The sequence below is a fragment of the Symphodus melops genome (assembly GCF_947650265.1).
Source record: "Symphodus melops genome assembly, chromosome: 1".
Lineage (NCBI taxonomy): Eukaryota > Metazoa > Chordata > Actinopteri > Labriformes > Labridae > Symphodus > Symphodus melops.
This window is the reverse complement of record NC_136691.1, coordinates 41,822,998-41,842,124: the sequence shown is the minus strand read 5'-3', so window position 1 is coordinate 41,842,124 and position 19,127 is coordinate 41,822,998. Positions and strand designations below refer to the sequence as shown.

Here is a 19,127-nt window from a genome sequence, read left to right as displayed (position 1 = left end):
CAAAAAAATATTTAGTGAAAATGGCTTCAATAACCGTAGCAAAAAAACAGATTCAACACAACTTTTTTCACAGTATTTTCTGTAGGCTATCCCCAATGAATCCCATTTTATCAACTAGCTAATGTATTAACTTCAGACTTCTTATGATTGTTTTATGAAGAGTTTTGTTTAATGTTTACAGGTTGGAGTTTCAGTATGGGTTCAGCCTACCAGTTTCACAGCTGGAGGGTGTTTGTGGTCGTCTGTGCGCTGCCATGTGTGTGTGCTGTGGTGGCACTTACCTTCATGCCTGAGAGTCCCAGGTTCTACCTTGAGGTAAAGGTGTTTTGGCTAACAGATCAACAAATATTTATATTGTTTTTATATCACAAGAGTTTGCTGAAACAGTTGAATCTTAAAGAAGACCAATGTGACCCCAACTGTGTTTACATAGACTATTACACAACTCACATCAGTACACAGGCAATCAGTCAGTGAGGCAAACAAATTACAAAAAAGGCATCAAGGGACAACGATCAAAATCCGGCAATGGTCATGCAGGAAACATTTGATGTAAGAAAGCTGGAATGAGGCAAACTACTGGCAACATTAGGAGAAGACACATAGGGTTAAAAAAACGCAGACAGTGGATACAAGACCAAGGTGAGTACGATAAGGGCGGGGGAGCACAGGGTGGGAAAACACAAGAAGCAGAAATTCAGAGACAGAAAGTACAAAATAAAACAGGGAAAGACAATAATAATAAATGGATAAAAAACAAACAAAAGGCCCTATTTAACTTGAACTCCATGTCAGAACATAACCAACAGATGTGCGAGTCATCTAAAACTCTTGAAGAGGCCTCACATTTGTGTGACATAATAACCTGAAGCTTCCATGAAATTACATGTAAAGGCTCCAGATATTTATCACTTAAAGTTAAATGAGTCATTGGATCCACAACTCCGACCATTTAAGCCTATCTTGGATATATCATAGGGTTATATGTAGAGAAATTATCATTACGGATAATAGTCTGACGCTCTCTCTGAGTAAGCAACCCCGATGCAGATCCCATTAACTTAACTGGTCTTGTCTTTCTCTCTTACTTTCCCTTCTGTCAGGTGGGGAAGCATGATGAAGCCTGGATGATCCTCAAACAGATTCATGACACCAACATGAGAGCACGAGGGCAACCAGAGAAAGTCTTTACTGTGAGTGTATTTTTATGCCGTGTGTTGAGATGGGTTTTCCTGATGCTTAAGGAAGCAAAGCGGCTTATTTTCTGCCACTGCTGGGACAGGTTTTAACGTTTTCATAAGATGGGATCATATCTGAATTATGATGGTTAGGAAAGCTGTTTTGCGTCCTTCAGGCTTATTTGCTGAGTGAACTGCACTTTGGTAAGGCCTAGTAGTCAACGTGTGTTTCTTGAGTTATACACTTCTACTTTTCATAATCACATGCTCTCATCATTTTAAAAATTAAAAATATAAAGATTACAACTACAATTAAAACAATAAAAATGGCATTTGGATCCACAGAATTGCAATCTTATAGTGACTACAACAATTGAACACAGTGTGAATATTTGAAAACTACACATACTGCATTGTATTACACTGTAGTAATCTGTTCCTTTCCCCTGGTTCATTTTCCAGGTAAACAGGATTAAGATCCCAAAACAGCTGGATGAACTGGTGGAAATGGAGTCAGAGTCTAGCAATCCAGTGTCAAAGGTTCTCTTTAGGATAAAGGCTGAAATAAATGGGGTAAGTATTTGTTTGTAAATACAGCAACACCCTTTAACCAGTTTTTTATCATATTAAAACCCCTTCTCATAAGTCTCTCTGCTCTCTTTAGATCTATCTGAATCTCATGAAGTGCTTCAACTACCCTATGCGAGAAAACATGATTCGACTTGCCATAGTGTGGTTTACACTCTCATTTGGGTGAGCTCCTTCTGATGTCATGTGTGAAGATCCATCCATCAATCAATCCATCATCCATCCAGATTTGCACTGCTTGTCTTTGTGATCTCACTCTGTTAGTCAACACCAAAGTTTTATGACAATAGGTGAGTGTTGGATCATAGATCGACTGGTAGATTGAGATTAAAAAGGATCAGCTCTCTTTCTACATGGACTGTCCATTACAAAGCCAGAGTTACTGCTGATGCTGCACACACATTTATGTAAATCTCATACCATACTTAAACTCCTTCACTAGGGAAAGTAACAACTTGGAGCCGCTGACTCCCAGCTGCTTCCACTGTGCTGCAAACCCCACCCCTATCGACTGGAGGACACAGCTTGACAAAGCCAACAGAACATCATCATCTGCAAAAAGCAGAAATGCAATTCTGAGCTCCTAAAACCAGACACTCTTACCCATGGCTGCAACTAGGGATACTGATAATAAAACTCACAAACAGCTATCAACCACTGAGAATGTGGCTGATTTTGTGACTTTGATTATTGAGGCGTTGGATCGCTCTTAGCAGCAGTACCCCATTTTTTCCGCATAATTCCCCACAAGGGGCACAGAGTCATAGGCTTTGTCAAAGTTCAAATAGCACATATCCTTGTATAGTGTGACGAGCAACCTCCCATGTCCAGGATGACGTTCACATAGTGCATAGGCACTGTCCAAGAGCTGCAACATTGTAAAGGGGAGTCAACCATGACAGTTCAATGTTGTCCAAAGCCTTCAGCATCTCATAGAGAATCTTGAACAATCTCTGTCAAGGGTTAGATCTTCGTATTTTACCTCCATATCAGAGGATGTGTTGTTTGGATTCAGGAGTTCTTCAAAGTGTTCCTTGCACCGGAGACTGGACAAAATCAGACAAGTGTAATTCCATTGGTCACATAATAGCATTTGACAGTCAGGCCTCCAGCCAAATTGCATTTCTGTCATCTTGTTCTTGGAGTTGCCTGGTCTCGAAATCAATCACAGTCTTTGGATCAATACTGGTCCATTTGTGTCTGTGTGGGAGCAGAGATAGAAGTAAAAGCAGCCGAAGATTAAAAAAAACAACTGAGTTTAATGTTTTAAATCAAAAATAGAACAAAATAGACATTTTTGACATATATCCCTCTGATTGCAGGTATTATGGCCTTTCAGTCTGGTTCCCCGATGTCATCAAACATCTCCAGGCAGACGAGTATGCTTCCAAAGTGAAGATCCACAACAATGAACGCATTGAAGATTTCACCTTTAACTTTACCCTGGAGAACCAAATACACAGAAATGGCCTCTTTCTCAATGACCGGTAAGACATATCAACTTAGAAGCAAGATATGTTGATGCTAACAAAACCTAAAATGGCTAGATGCTAAAATGTAAGAGAATATAAATAAAACCATATAACTGCTTTCTCAGATTCATCAATATGAAGCTGAGGTCCGTCACCTTCATCGACTCAACCTTTCGTAACTGCTACTTTGATGATGTGACATCGGTGGGCTCCTTCTTCCGTAACTGTACTTTCATTGATGCTTTTTTCTTCAACACAGGTAAGATATGGGACTAAAGGTGATAACATTCCTTCTTTTACTTTTGTATATTTGGTTAATCTCACATTCATCAGGCGTAATTGTGTCTTGGTAAACATTTTAAAATGAATGCGAGAAAAGACAACAGCATACTGTGTTGTGATTGCCTCTGAGTTAATCCAGTCCCATCGTAATTTCCTCTTTTTTGTATTTTTTGAGCAGACATTGATGACTCCAAGTTAATAGATGGCACCGAGGTGATCAACAGTACGTTCACACACAACAAGATAGGATGCCAGATGACCTTTGATGATGACTACAGTGCTTATTGGGTTTACTTCATCAACTTCCTGGGGACACTGGCAGTTCTGCCTGGTAACATTGTATCTGCCCTCCTCATGGACAAAATTGGACGTCTGTCCATGTTAGGTAAGAATAGACGAGTTTGTGTTTGTGTGTGCATCTGAGTTATGTTTTCTAACAGCTTGTAGGATGCTAAAATTTTGATTAGACCCTATAATTCAGTTCAGAGCAGAAGTCAAGTCACTCGCATTGACTTTTGCTCCTTTTTTCATGCTATGTGTGTATTATATGTCCATCAGGGGGCTCAATGGTCCTTTCAGGCATTAGCTGTTTCTTCTTGTGGTTCGGCACCAGCGAGTCTATGATGATTTTCATGTTGTGCCTTTACAACGGCCTGAGCATCTCTGCCTGGAATTCCCTGGATGTGGTGACAACTGAGTCATTCCCGACAGTTAGAAGGTGAGAGGAGGAGCCCACCCTGAATGATATTGCTTGTGCATGGCTTTGTGCATTCAATTTTAATACTATTTTTAATATTAATTATCTTCTCTTGTTACCTTCTCCTGTTTTTTTATATTTCCCTCCCCAGAGGAACAGGCTTTGGATTCTGCAATGCTCTTTGTAAGCTGGCAGCAGTCTTGGGGAACCTGATCTTTGGTTCTCTTGTTGGCATCACAAAGGCCATCCCCATCCTCATGGCCTCATCTGTGCTCGTTGGGGGTGGCCTGGTTGGACTTCGGTTACCGGACACTAGGGCAAATGTTCTCATGTAACACGAGCATCAAATGGATCAGCTGGAATAAAGTCTGGGTAAAACCTAGGTATGTTTGAAAGGATGCCCAGGGAATGTGTTGAGCAAGGAGTGCAAAAGGCTTGGTTCACAATTTCTTCAACACCGTTCATTTCATTCAGCTAAATACCTTAAGCCCACTTCAGATATCATTAGCTCATTAAATGGCCCTTTATCAGTTGAAATCAGTACTATTGTGATGATTCGGATTAGGCTAACTGCACCCTCCAGTTGGCCAGAAGATGAAGAATATAAAAATGTCTGCAGTGTCAGGTAATATTGTACAACACCCTTGTTTTGAACGGGAAACTAAACATGATTTAAACTTTGTGTAACTTAGATGTTTGGTTCAGTTCACAACACATCTGCAGGGTTAGGTTTGGAAAATGAGGTTTTGGTTTTCTGTATATAAACGAAAAAAATTGTAGTCACATTTTTTTAAGTGATGTTAATTATATCAGTGGAAATAAAGAATACATTTACATTTTGGTCTCACACCAATAACAAACTGCTATCACCTTGTTGAAAGTCTCAGACCCTCTCTGTTTAAAAGACCATCAGTTCACCCCAATCCCCTCTTTCTCATTCTTTGTACTACTTCTCTCGTCTTTATGTTTTGCTACCATGCAATTACTACAGCCACTAGGCATCACAGCCTTAATGTAAATATGGTCTGTGTTACCTTAGCAGAAGATGATAACAGCTGACTTATTAAAAAGCAGGTACAGAAGACCCCTTCTACCTCATATCCAATTGCAATAACAATTGATAACAGTCATTTAATGTGCTCATAACATCATAATTGGCTGGTTCCCCTGATTAAGCTGGTTAGCCATCCAACTTTCTCAAGTGTTTTTTTTTGCCTACATCATACAAAACATAAAATCATCATATCATATAAAGTAGTTAAATTCTTGTTAGTCATCAGTAGGTGAAGCTACCTATGTTTAGTCTGATGACTTCATATGACAGAGTTTGCACAGGTTGGTTGGGTTCACTGACTGGTTGAACCTTCCAGCTGCAGCTTGTGTGGAGTCATTGCATAGTGGCTGCTTCAGTATTTTAATATTGATATGGTCTTATTAAGATGAGCCAGATGGGGAGAAAAGGGAAAAACAAGCTGTAATGAGCAGTCAACCTGCTGTGTTAGAAGGTTGGGAATAGATGATTAGACAGAGTGGTCTCACCACACAGCTGTATGGCAGCTGGCATGTCCACAGTATCAGCATACATAGGACATGTTTTTAGAGAATCTTACACAAGTATTTAAAACACATAGGTATACTACATGTGCAGATACATGTTTTAGAATAGACTTATAGAAACATATACCTACTTTAGTCATCAGCAATCTAATCAAAATATATTTTTATATAGTAAGCCAAGCCCTTTGCATTACTTACACAACCAGGAATCAATAAGGCCATACTGAAAAACTGTCTTCTACCAATAATTCTACGGTATGTTGTATATGCAGCTGCTACTTCATAATTTTCCTCTGTGTTGGGGTCAGAATGATAAGATATTCTTTAAATCCAAATGTTGTGACTCCATGTCTTCTGCCGTGTGTTGTATTATTTTGCAAAGGCTCTCTAACGAGCTCTATTGAGATTTAGCTTTGCGTTGGATCTCGCTCATGGCAGTGACGCTAAGCAAGACAAGTCATGCTGCTTCCTTTTAAAAATACTGAATGGCCTTTTTTTAAATGTGCCTCTCCTTAACTGGAGCAGTCTGCTCAGAGTCATGTAGTGTCTAAAGGATACAAGGATCAGACGAAATGATTTTGCAGAAAAAATACCTTATAATCATGGCTTTTTGTGAATTATGTGGTCTACATAGAATACTTTATTTGGCTGTTAATTCATTTTTTTTTCCTGAAAATCTTCTGTTAGATATTCACATTTTGATGTTTTATTATGTGTGATAGGTTTGCCGTATAAAGACGTCCACGAAACAGAATGATGTCTAATTACAATCAATTAAACAAATATCCCTTGAAGGGGGCTAATTGGTGCATAATGGAAAATGTTTACCTTGGGTAACTTGTTGCAATTTTGACCTTTGATCTAAAATTATTAGGCAAAATCTTTATCAACTACACAGCTTTAAAATCAAGTTCAGCTCCATCATTTGTATATTTTTGACTAAGATCTAACACTTGAAAACACGACCTTCCTTGTATTGATCTTTTCACATCATGTCTTTCAACATTAAACCCTAAATGCATACTTTTAGATATAATAATAATAAAATAAACAAGATGGAGATGATACGATCATGGATCTAAATGATTGCTGATATTTTCCAGTTTTGTCTATTCAGTTTTTTCTAGCCTTGTTATATTTTCAGTGGCTATAGCCTGTGTCTTCCTGCTTTTCTCTGTGTTTGTGGTGACTGTGATTGCAGCGTAGAGGTAGATTGCCCTTGCTCTGCAGTTTGCTCCGTCAAGGCTACTCAACACACAGAAAAAACCCCTGCAGGCTTCTAAAATGGGCCTGTAGAGACCCAGTTTGTGTTAATAATTGGTTCAGAATACATCATAAAGTGTGTTGGAAATGTGCAACAGATATTTTAATCATATGATTTCATTATTTTTTCAAAGAAAATGCACTGATATAGAAAGTAAAGACTATTTAGCAGAGTCAATCAGACGTAACTGACCTCTGCCTGTGAACAAACGATGAATAACTGAACTGTTGCAAATATATGGCAGATTTCCTTGTTGTGTTATATTTGGGAGAAAGTACAGTCCTGTGATATATCAGGTATGTGTGGTATTGCTTATATGTACTGTATCAAAGTGTGTGCGTGCGTGTGTCTAAGAAAGAGTTCTGTATGTGAGTGTGGACCTGTGTATGGACGCATGGGTGTAAATAATGTACATATCAAAGCTGATATTGGTGGTCGTCTGGGTTCGATGTGTCAAAGCTCCTCAACTCATTCATGTGTCTCTTGCTTTGTCCAAGCTATAAGTCCATCTTCTGTATCTTTGTTGTACACCCCAGTGTGTCCCCTCTTCACCTGCTACTCTGTGTGTGTGTGTGTGTGTGTGCGCGCGCGCGCATGTGTGTCTGTCTGTGTGTGTGTGTGTGTGTAAGCATGCATGTATGTTAGAAAAAGTATGCTCTTTTGTGCTCAACTTTGTGTTCTTATTGTAAAGTCTTACTCTGGCAGAAAAAAAGTTGTCAATATTCTAATTTTTGTTGAGGAAAAATGTGAATGTATCACTCTTGTAAGTTCTGTTCATCCATATTATGGAAATAATCAAATGTATGTGGAGAACAAAGTTGTAGAAGTCATCCTAGCTGGGCCTATCTTGAAGCGACAGTTAGGATGACTCAATCGTACAGAGGTCCATAAGTGTGAAAATATGTGAAGAAATACTTGCCAAATGATGCCCTGCAAATAATGTTTGAAACAGGAAAGGCTAGGATTGCAGATCATGCTGCTTTTGAACTCATATACAATAAAATTTATGTTCTCTAGCAAAACTACTGTTTTTTTGTTTGACTCTCAGCCATTTGACAATTATGTTAAAGCTTCTCACACTGCTAATTGCTGCACTTATCTTTAAACATTTGTACTACAAGTCCTTTAGAAGTACCTACTGCAGTTACTGCACAGTGTTAAAATGAGGTATATAATTAGACAATTTAGTGAAATCTAATTTATAAAAAAAACCCTGCAATACACCCAGTTTTGCAAAATATTTTAACTTTGGAGGGTCAAATGCATCATTTTCACAATATAGGGACTGTTTAACAGTTAACTTACTGTGGCATAAATGAGAAAGAATAACCCAGTACACTAGGTACTGAGTAAGCTACTTGCAATGACACAAAGACCATGAGGCTGTTTCTGAGGTGAGTTGATTCATAAAGTCAAAGAGATGCTGCCATCGAGTGGATGCAGGGTAAAAATGCAAGCTAAAACGATCAGCCTACCATTTGGTGCTACTATTATTGGTTCGTTCATAAATCACGAAAGATTGTTAAACATTTTATGTAAATGTGAATTGCAATTAAAATATGATATATTTACATTTGTATACATTTTAGATAGAAAGGTAGAAAGGATAAATAGTCATGTTATTTGTGCAGTCCTTGTAGTAGTGTTATCGGAGCACAACGCTTCAACCAGCAGGTGGCGCAAGAGACTCATCATTTATCTCCTGTCCCGTCAATCATTTCACCTCGGACCGTCACGTTGCTAAGATAACACCGACACTTTGAACAGGAGTCAAGCCTCGAAGAAGTGCACATCATGGGGGTCTGCCTCAAGTGACAGTTTGCGCTTTTATCACACATTTTTAGATGTTTCAGGCCTCACTTTATCGACATTTCCTCCAAAGTTACCCAGGGCAGTTATTGTAAAGTGTTATTATAAGCAGAGAGGCGCGGCACTCAACGTTAGCTCGTAACCTGAAGTTCTTTCCAGTTCAGACGGGTTCATAAGCGGAGGAAAGGACGCACGATGTACCATGAAGAAACAACACCTTTACAAAAGCCGCGCTATGGAAGTAAGTTACACTTTTATCCGACAGGTTTAAGCTGTCTCATTCCTGTCTGTTTGATTGTGAGAGATATGTGGTGAACACCAGCTAACGGAAGGATTGCTCACAGCTCTGTTTGATGAGCAGCAGGTGGTTAAGCAGCACCTGGATCCCTTCAGCTGCAGGACACCCCCAACACTGTGGAAATAAAGACTAACTTATCTGTAATAAAACTGTCAACTAGACTTGTCTTAACGTAAAGGACTCCCATCATTTTGAATTAAAGCAGCTGTTTTGCATCCAGACTACATGCCCTCAAAGTTGAACTCTGGGAAGTTTAGAGATTTTTCCTTGAATGTACCCAAACTGCACCACTGTGAATATAATCTAGTTATTTAATGTTGGCAGTCAGCATATCAGACTGTCCACACATAAGGCATTTTCTCATAGGTTAACCATTAACTGTAGTAGCTGCTGTTGAGAAATGTCTAACTTGTTGTATAGTTCATGTCAAGATTGTGAGTCAGCTAACAGCTCCTAAACTCTGTTTAAAACACTTCAGCAAGTCTGAGTTGACTGTATTTTTCCTGTCACTGTCCTACATGTGTGGGCAAAGTACAGCTTTAAGAGATAAGACCAATCAATTGTGTCATCAATACAAGCTTTTTTGACTTTTGGGCCTTTTAATGACCAACTCTTCTCTGTTCTGCATTCAGTCAGCCCTAAACTTTGCAGGGTGTGTAGATGCATATTTGCTCATGTGTATAAAGAGATGAGGAGATCCTTGTTGGGCTTATAGTTATGGGACTAGGTGAAGCTATCCCAAGAAAATACTTTATGTGTGCGTGTGCGTGTGTGTGTTTCCTCTCTCCCCCCATTAAAAAAAAAAAAAAAAAATTGCCAAAAAAACTCTGCAGACAAACAAAAATCCTGAGTAATAGGCACGGTGCCCATGACACAGTCCACTGACCCTGTGACAAAAAAAGAACCAACAAACCCGTTCTGTTTTGTTAAAAATATGATGCTTAGTTCTAAAGATTCAGACAGGCTCTTCCAGGAAGTGTGTGAGTGAGTCATTGAAAGAGGCAGTGTGTAATATCTGCATGCAGGCTGATCTGGCCCTGCGATGAGTGTTCATGCACATTTGCATTGAAGTCAACCGTACAGCTGCTACAGCTCATCTTGTATACTGTGTTAGTGAGCTTTTCAAGTATATAACAGCCACGTGGCTGGACATGATAACCCATCGTGTGTGTGTGTGTGTGTGTGTGTGTGTGTGTGTGTGTGTGTGTGTGTGTGTGTGTGTGTGTGTGTGTGTGTGTGTGTGTGTGTGTGTGTGTGTGTGTGTGTGTGTGTGTGTGTGTGTGTGTGTGTGTGTGTGTGTGTGTGTGTGGTGTGTGTAAACATGCAAGTGTTTGGCATGTGTCTCTCTCCCTGTTGAACGGATGTGTGTGCAGATGGCTGTGAAGCGTCTCAGAATGTGCTTCAAAGCTAATACGGAAAAAATGATCAATGATGATCACATTTGCATTTTTTTTTTGCATGATTGTCAAATTGTTAAGTATTATTTTTCGGTGATTTACTAAACAAAGAGTTGTGTTTGATAGCAGAGCCCAGACTTTAGCGTCTTTGGATGTTATAAAAAAACAGAATTTTTGGAGGATTATTTTGAACTGACCATAGTAGAAAATCAAACCCTAAAAGAGTTTTAGTTTGCATATTCTTTTACCCTCTTCCTTGACAGTATGGTGACACAGTTTAAGCTGATCAATCAACAGGGTCAACCAGTTTATCTAGGCATCACTACAGATAGTAACCTTCATGGATAATAGTGTGACAGTGTGTGTGTTTGCTTTCATCTGTTTAAACAGTGTGTGCATGTTTGACTAACTACAAGTCCCTAATGAAGAGATTATGGATGACATCAATGTTAGTGTTGCTAAAGTCACACTCAGGAGAACAGGATGCGTGGTTGGTCTATAAGGGGATATGTTCAACTTAAACATAGCACTCATGCCTGTAGACTGTACTGCACCTCCAGCCAGCCAGAAATAAAGAGATCTGATTGGATTAGAAGGGTAAGAAGCGTGGGAGGGGAGGGGGAGGGGGAGGGGGGAGAACTCATTAAGCTGCAGGTAAAGCAGAAGTCACTTGTCCATTGCTGCCCCCCCCCCCCCCCCCCCCCCCCCACTGAGGCCACTTTGTCCTAGTTATTCCAGTTCCCTGAAATAAGGCGTGAGATGTCAAAATAAACTCCCATTAACAAGAATGACCCTCAAAGCTCTCAGCCATAAGTCACAAGACGCATTGACAGAACTTATCGTTCATTTCAGCCTGATGGACAAGTACAACTTTTAGATGAGCAGAAAAAACATCAACGCGGATAACATGTTGAACGGACATCCTTTAGTAGTGTCTAATATTTGAAATCATATATAAGTCTAAAATACATTTACCTCGTCTCTACTGAACATGAAACGTATCCAATAAACTGTAAATACTAAGCGAACTTGAACCGTAAAAGACAACAATGTAGGTCATGCTCCTGTTTACAGCTGACCTAACATGGATAAACAGAAATAAAGGATTTATTTCAGGATGACAGATTTACAACATCCTACCAACACTACATTAGTGTGTGAAATAGCCAATGAGAGCACAAGCCTATGATGCTGAATTGGACAAAATCAGTCATGTAATCAGGAGTATACTTCCTTTTTCAGCCATCCAGGATGATGAGCGTCTGTCAGCAGAGGAGATGGACGAGAGGAGACGACAGAACATCGCCTACGAGTACCTGTGTCACCTGGAGGAGGCCAAGCGGTAAGATGAGGGAGGGAGGCCTGAAAAGAAGTGGGGAAGGGAGGAGGAAAGAGAAGGCTAAAGGACACGTACGCTGAATTGAAAAGGACTCCTTTCTCTCGTACAGCTGCTTCGTCACATCAGCTCTGGGGACACGCTGGGGAATGTTTGATGATGTTAAACAGCCGGTGTGTTGAAAGAACATTATTATTGCAGAGATCAATACAGCAGGGTGTGGTTCAGAAATAAGCATGTGGAGAGGTACAGCTGCAAATGATAGGCGTGTGAGGTTTTCATTGTAGAAACATGGAGTTATGACGAGGGATAAAAGCCCAATCTGCATAATAGTGAGATGACGGCATGGAGCTGGAGGCAGTCATCAGTACAGTACAGAGTGTGATTAAGACACCGGAGCTGCTGACTTAGTGGGAAAAAAAAAAGTGGCTCCCTGAACTCCCTGAACCTCTGATCATGGAAACGATCAAATAAGAAAACCTTAAAGGTGTGTAAGAGAATTCAGTTTAGTGAATCTGACTTCCATCATCTTGCAATGATTTCCACAAGAGAAAATGTCAACACAATTTGAACCCAACAAAGACTTTTTTTTATTTTTTATATAAAGTGAGGTGCATGTGCAGAGCTGAAACGTAACCACTTCCTGTCTTCTTCCTCTACGCGTGGGCATCCATCGGAACAAGCAGCAAGAGGCGGTGGTTTAATCTTTACAGATTTCAACAGCCCCACCCAGGCACAGAGAGAGAGATTGATTATTTATCCCTCGAACTGGTGTAAAGCTTTGATGTAAGGTGATGAACAAACAAAGAGTTCCAAAGACAGCCTTTCCTGGATTCACATCAGCGTTTTCTCCCAGATTACTGTTTAACAGCTGGACTTGCACTTTGACTCCGTAAAGAGGACTCAGCTAGTCTACATTCTCTGCTTTAGTCACGGGTTAGTAAGGGTCGACAAAAAGAGAGGAAGGCGAGGCTGAACAAGGAGTCAGTCTGCAGCCATAAGTGGACCACACCTGGATTATGGTATCTGCTTTCTGATTGTCACTGTGCTAAAATAAACCATTGCTGATTTACACTGCGACCGTTTAAGGAAATGACACTTTCGTAACACTCCAGTCAACCTGAAAGTGACTTTTATTTAACTCTGTCACACCGGTTGTACACTACTCGGAGGTTTCCTCTCGCCCTGTTCAAGTTCTGCTGACAGAATGGAAGCACTATTCTGGGAATGTGTCAAATTAGATCAGGATTACGACACACACCTAATGAAGCTGTCAACTACACAGAGAGCGGGATTAGGATTTTTCCTCTGAGGTCAGGAGTCACTGAAACAAGCCGACCATGTAGAAACAGCTGATTTAGTACAACAGGCATCTAATCATTAAATACGTAGCTCGATTGTCTGAGCATGTTGTGTTTGTAGAATGAACCCAAATCTCAGGAGTGTTTAGGAACATCATTGTGTAAAAACCTTCAATGAACCGTACGCTGCATCGATCAGGTGTCCTTTAGCAAAGCCGCTGCACAAAAAGTAACAAGTCAATAATTCATCCTGTGATTTCCCTCATTTTCTTAATTTGTCGGAAAATGCTCAATGAGGCCTTTGCAACGTGATCCTGAACCACAGTATGGCTTTAAGAGAGCAGCATTTCAACTCTTTATAACAGGAAAAGCCGAAGTGTCGCTTATTCTTCACTTTAATCCCAGTTCAATGGATCGGCTCAAACAGAGGAATAGTAACCTGCACTTCCTCGATGACAACTTGTGTCACTGACCTCATATCTTTCACATCAGCTCAACTGCCGGAAAGCAGAAAAGTGCATTACATTTATTAAATTTTTTTTTTTTAAAAGTTAATGGGACCAGGTGAAGCTATCCCGAGAAAATACTTTGCAGCGTGCTTAGATGATCGTACAGTTGTTTTAATCCACAGGGGATAATATTAACTCAGGCAGTGCACTACATGATCTTCGCTAAACACTTTCAGGGACTCTGGGGGTCCCCAGTCTCTGGCACCCTGATTGGAAGTAGGCTTAAAAAATACTTTGGGAAGCCCTTATCTAGATCAAAGTTATTGTCACACCCTAAAAGCCTTGATACACGTCTCCCCTTACACACATGGAGGCAACTCCACAAACACAGCCTCATGACCAGCATGACTAAACTACGTGACGCAAGTAACAAAATACACTGTATGTGTGTGTGTGTGTACACAGAATTACTGTAGCTGCAAGCGGAGAAGTTCAGTTGACTAATTCTAATATTCTGTTGACTGGGACGGTTGTAGGTCTCAGAGTCCAGAAAGCTGCGTTTGGTTCATTCTGCTGGGGAGCAGATTTGGACAATGACAGGAAAGCCTGCTGTGAGCGGCTGTAAACAGCAGTGCGAGCCCGTCCTGCTTCAAGAGACAACTTCTCCCCGACATTGTTTTAAGAACAGGAAGTGAAGTTTCACAGGAGAGCCATGTCACCAATGCAGGAAGTCTCTTTGACTGGTCTCCCGCCAAACGTCTTATTTGTGTTGTTGCCGCGCTTATCTTGATCGTCAGCTGCGTTTGCTCCACTCGGTTGGTGTGTCACTCTGAGGGAGAGACAAAACCCTGGTTGGAGGAGCCATGTCTGTTTGTGTGTGTGTGTGTGTGTGTGTTCATCTTTAGACTTGTATAGTCAACAGATGCAGTGAATAAAACGCAAAGTACGGGTTTAACTGATACTGAGATAACAGCGTGGCTTGATACCAGACCAAAACATAGCGGATCATTTGCTGTGGCTCTGAGAAGTGTCATATCCTCGGTGAGGCTTGGTAAACACTGGGTCTCTGGGTCTTGTGAACTCGTTTTCTTAGTAATGTCCTCTGGGCCGAGCGTCTTCACATTAAGCACAAAGAATGAACTTGTTAGAGTTTGGTTGTCTAAGGTTAATTTCATTATAACGTAATGCTTATTCAAGGCAATTTTATAACATCTGGTGTTTTGTTTTTATTTCTGTACTTTATTTTTATCCATCTGAGGGAAAATATCATCCTGTGATTGGTTATTAAACAATCCCTGTTTGTTCTTCCCCTTATTAAAAAAACCCCAAGCAGCTCATTCAGTGTGATGGTTTAAATCACAACAACATCACACTTGTCCTTCTTAGAAATGTGTAAATACAGTTGTTGTTTACGAGTGATCGTCATCATCAGGTCACATAACTGCTTTCTTGTCAGGTTGCTTTATTCCTCGAGGCACCTTAGCTCACACATCACTGGCTCTGTGTTGACGGTTCACGGCTGGTTGTGTTTGACTTATTGTGCTGACGCATATTTTGGCAGATGGGACCGTTTGATCGCCCACACACTCTTAATTAACCTAAACAAGGTGCCTGTGCACTTCCCTGAGGGAGGCTTTATTGTTTGCAGACTAAGGTAAGGGTTCCTGCCATCAGTGAGTCCTTTGAACAAAACCTAGCTGAGCACCATCTTTGGCAAAGAATGAATACAGTTGTAGGATGATGTGCAAGGAATGCAAAATCAAAGTGAAGCCACGATCGAATATATGGTGTCATGAGCGGGCAGTAGGATAATGTGTAATAGAGTCTCAGACCATAATAATTTAACATTTTCATGAATCATTAACCAGCTCTTAGGAATGGATTTTTCCAGATTCTCTGACTCTTACTTGCTCCTGAACCACACAGACGACGTACTAAATGAACGGCCTCCTCCCGTTGAACAGAATGGGGAATTCTTCCGCTGTCGAAAACACTCATTTGACTCGCTGATAGAACAGCAAAGATCCCTCAGGTCGGTACAGTCCACAGCAGAACAGATTTTAAAAGCAGACGCTCACGGTTGTGGAAGTTCACTGACTCTTGTTTCGATGTTTCTCATGAGTTCTCTCGCTGTTCCTGCGTTACTCTGCTAATCTAGTGCGCACAGTGTCGTGGTTCAGAATGAGCTTATCAGAATAATGGGTGGCTTGAACACCAAAGGGTGCAATAATAATAACTATCATGAAGAAAAGCAGATTTGAGAAAAATGTAACTCGTGTGCATTTTGTTTTTCAAATCTGACCCTGTGGCCTGTCTAGAAACAAAGAGGAGGCAGCTTTATAACCTATACTGCAGCCAGTCAACAGGGGGAGCTCCTCATCCTTTGGCTTTACTTGGTGGAAGGTCCATTCACTACACGTCCTCAATCTGTTCAAAGGAAAGTAACATGAGTCTAAAAAAAGGTCAAACGACTTGGACATTAACTGCGTTTGCTTTGTTCAGTTCACTATTTTAAAGGTCTGTCCGAGAGGGGAAACCACTGTTCGTTTCATGATAACAATGAGTTTGGCTGAAGTCAAACTCATGAGCCTTGAACAGTGATGGTAACCCTCGCACGGTCAAAGGTCAAACTAAAGGCTCCACAGCCCCCTCCCAAAAGCACGCCGGGCTCAGTGTGGGTGCTGCTGAATCACTGCCCAGTTTTCTCCAGCCCACAGAACACTTTGCTGCTCCAAATGTGAGCTGGTAGAAAGTTTGAACAGGTGGAGCCTTCACTGAGTTGGTTAACAAACTGATAGATTTAACCAGTGTGTTATCACTGCTCATACACAGAGCTTCTTTCTACTATAGCACACTTTATAACAACCTTTTAGTTCAGCATTGACAGAAACAAAGTTCAGAAAGGATTTTTTATTAAACAAAGGCAAACAACATGATTACTCACCAGCTGTCAGAGATTCAGATTAAATAGCAGAGATTTAACAAGTGTCGGCTGTAAAATATTAAAATACTTTTATAATTTAATATATATATAATTTAAATGGCAGCACGATTTGTATTTATTATGCAAGTATATTTTAAGTCCTTGGCTCACTGTACGTTTTTGTACAAATCAAGTAGAGTAGACTTTTGAAATAAATAAACAGAGTGGAGTGATGCTTGTATATAAACTTACTGTAACCACAGTATGCCATGGTGTATGTTCAGCTAGGCTAGTTGAAGTACAGTTTGATAAGATGTTGTTAACCACTTTAAAGCTTTACACTTCTAACACGTTCAGTTTGATTGAAATTCTTTTAGGAATTGTTAAGATTGGAGACGTACTCCTCAAAAAATCCCTCTCAAGCTGATCCAGTCTGACATTAACGCTGCTTATGAAACAAACTTGATTTGTGTGTCTTTCAGATGGATGGAGGCCTGCCTAGATGAGGACCTGCCGCCTACAACAGAACTGGAGGAGGGCTTGAGGAATGGCGTCTACCTGGGCAAACTCTCCAACTTTTTTGCCCCCAAGATGGTGTCAGAGAAAAAGATCTACGACAGAGACCAGTCACGCTATAAGGTACAAACCGCTCCTGAGGTTCTGAGTTCGACTGTGTGCAGCGTTTCACCAGCCTACGTCATCGCGGAGAGGAAGCTCCTCACCAGATCTGTCAGGCACTTCCTGGCGGTTTTTCGTAGTTTCACATTAGAAAAGGAGGAAACGTGGCACGTGTGTGTTTTAGCTTCACTGTAAAAGAAAAAAAAAAGAATCTCGTTACGATGTAATAGTTCCAACAAAAGCTTGACTTTGTGCTCCTCTTAGCATCTAATCACAGTTTTAGAAGGACTCTGAATGTGTTTAGTGCTGCCTTAGATGCACAAACCCTCCTTGTTTGAAGTCTGGCACATCATAACATCATGTGTTTCTTTGCTTGTGTTGTTCTCTTTAGAGCAGAGGGCTGCACTTCCGACACACAGACAACACAGTGCAGTGGCTCAGAGCCATGGAGTCAGTGGGTCTCCCCAAGGTAAGAGGCTCTCACTGCAGCCCCTCGAGCAGACACAGGAATCCCCGACAACAAACTTTTATTCAACTATAAACATTATGTATGCTTTCAAAGTTGTCTTATTGTAAGAGAAGACATGTTATAATAATATAATCTATATAATAACATGTTGGTGATACTGGTGATGCTGATGACTGAGGAGTCTATAACTCTTGGTAATGAGTTTTGAACAGTCTCTATGAAGTCATAATTATCCCTTCAGCACCTCTGGGTGACTTTGTTATTGAATATATTCAGCACATAAGATCTAGAGAACAGAGAGAAATGCTGTTATTCAAATGAATGTAAAAATGTGCTGGACGAGCGTACAAAGCAATCGGGTGTTATTTTGTGCATCAGGTTTCTATCCTCATTAATCATGGTGACAGTTAACAGCTCTGTAAAAACAATTTGTGTGTTTGTGTTTGTGAATAAGTGGTGAGGAAGTCTCGTACAAGTCAACAAAAAGCCACTGAGCACCTGGGAGGCCTCGTCTTTGTCAAACATTAATTGGCCTGTTTTTGCATAAACATACTTCAGCTACAGAAGGTACCGCAGCGGGTGATCGAGTTTGACTACCAGTTGTTAATTTGTTATTAAAGTTTCAGTGATTCATGTGCGCACACAGATTGCACACATCTGGGAACGCTGGTAATTCCAAGCGTATTGTGGCTGTATTTACAGAAGAGCCTCAACATCATGACGTATTTCATGAGATAAACTCAAGAGAAACTGATTCACTTTAAGGCGATGCCTATTTCATCATTTCATGTTTTTTAAGAAAATGGTGATTTTTTTTTTGAGGGCATCAGGAAATATGTTGCGCTAACATCCCACCCAAAGGCCGTGTCAGAGTGGAGTCCGTTGTTTTAGAAACTGAGCTCTTTGAAACAGATAAATGTGTGATTCATGACCAAAACCTTGCAGTTACTGGCATGCTGCTCAGAATCTCACATGCTAGTGGTGGTGGACCAGGATCTCACGATCACTGGCAAAGTATTCTTCTTCACAGTGTTCCTTATATTCTGATAGAAAGACAGCCCACAAATACTTGACTCTGTATAAGGCATGAAGAACTCATCTCCTTCAGCCAAATGTCAAACATCTATGTTAAGCTAAATCTCTCAGACAACAACAGACACTTGTCTCCAAACCAAATATAACTGCTGCTACTGTAATAATATCTCTTACACATGTATGTAGTACATCTTCACAAACCTAAAAGAATGACACAATTAAAAGAAATATCCACAAAAGATATAGCCACAAATTCATCAAGATGAATGAATCCATGAAAACACGTACTATCAGTGGCCAAATTTTTGCATGAGAGATAAATAAAAAAAGTAAGGCAACAAGATTTGGTGCCATGAGCTACGGCAGCCTGCAGGAACTCTGAAACGTAATGCACTGCAGAGGGATGAATTCTACCTCTGTGATGAATGGGTTGGATGAATGGATGAGGGTTTTC

At 40.5% G+C, this 19,127-nt stretch overlaps 2 protein-coding genes across 3 annotated transcripts in view; both read left to right on the top strand.

Moving 5' to 3' along the window:
* Positions 1–8,050, top strand: part of sv2ca (synaptic vesicle glycoprotein 2Ca) — a 30,875-nt gene extending 22,825 nt beyond the window's left edge. For both annotated transcript variants that reach the window (XM_079357936.1, XM_079357935.1), the window contains 9 exons: positions 182–315; positions 1,104–1,193; positions 1,641–1,751; positions 1,843–1,931; positions 3,089–3,253; positions 3,364–3,497; positions 3,699–3,905; positions 4,079–4,238; positions 4,369–8,050. In XM_079357936.1, the coding sequence (XP_079214062.1) occupies positions 182–315; positions 1,104–1,193; positions 1,641–1,751; positions 1,843–1,931; positions 3,089–3,253; positions 3,364–3,497; positions 3,699–3,905; positions 4,079–4,238; positions 4,369–4,552 (1,274 nt within the window). In that variant the 3' untranslated portion in view covers positions 4,553–8,050. The remainder of the gene's footprint in view (positions 1–181; positions 316–1,103; positions 1,194–1,640; positions 1,752–1,842; positions 1,932–3,088; positions 3,254–3,363; positions 3,498–3,698; positions 3,906–4,078; positions 4,239–4,368) is intronic.
* A 681-nt stretch (positions 8,051–8,731) lies between these two features.
* The window catches only part of iqgap2 (IQ motif containing GTPase activating protein 2), a 29,623-nt gene continuing 19,227 nt past the window's right edge, over positions 8,732–19,127 (top strand). Inside the window, 4 exon segments of the mRNA XM_079367673.1 lie at positions 8,732–9,088; positions 11,785–11,884; positions 17,034–17,190; positions 17,561–17,638. Of these exon segments, the coding sequence (XP_079223799.1) occupies positions 9,043–9,088; positions 11,785–11,884; positions 17,034–17,190; positions 17,561–17,638 (381 nt within the window). The 5' untranslated portion in view covers positions 8,732–9,042.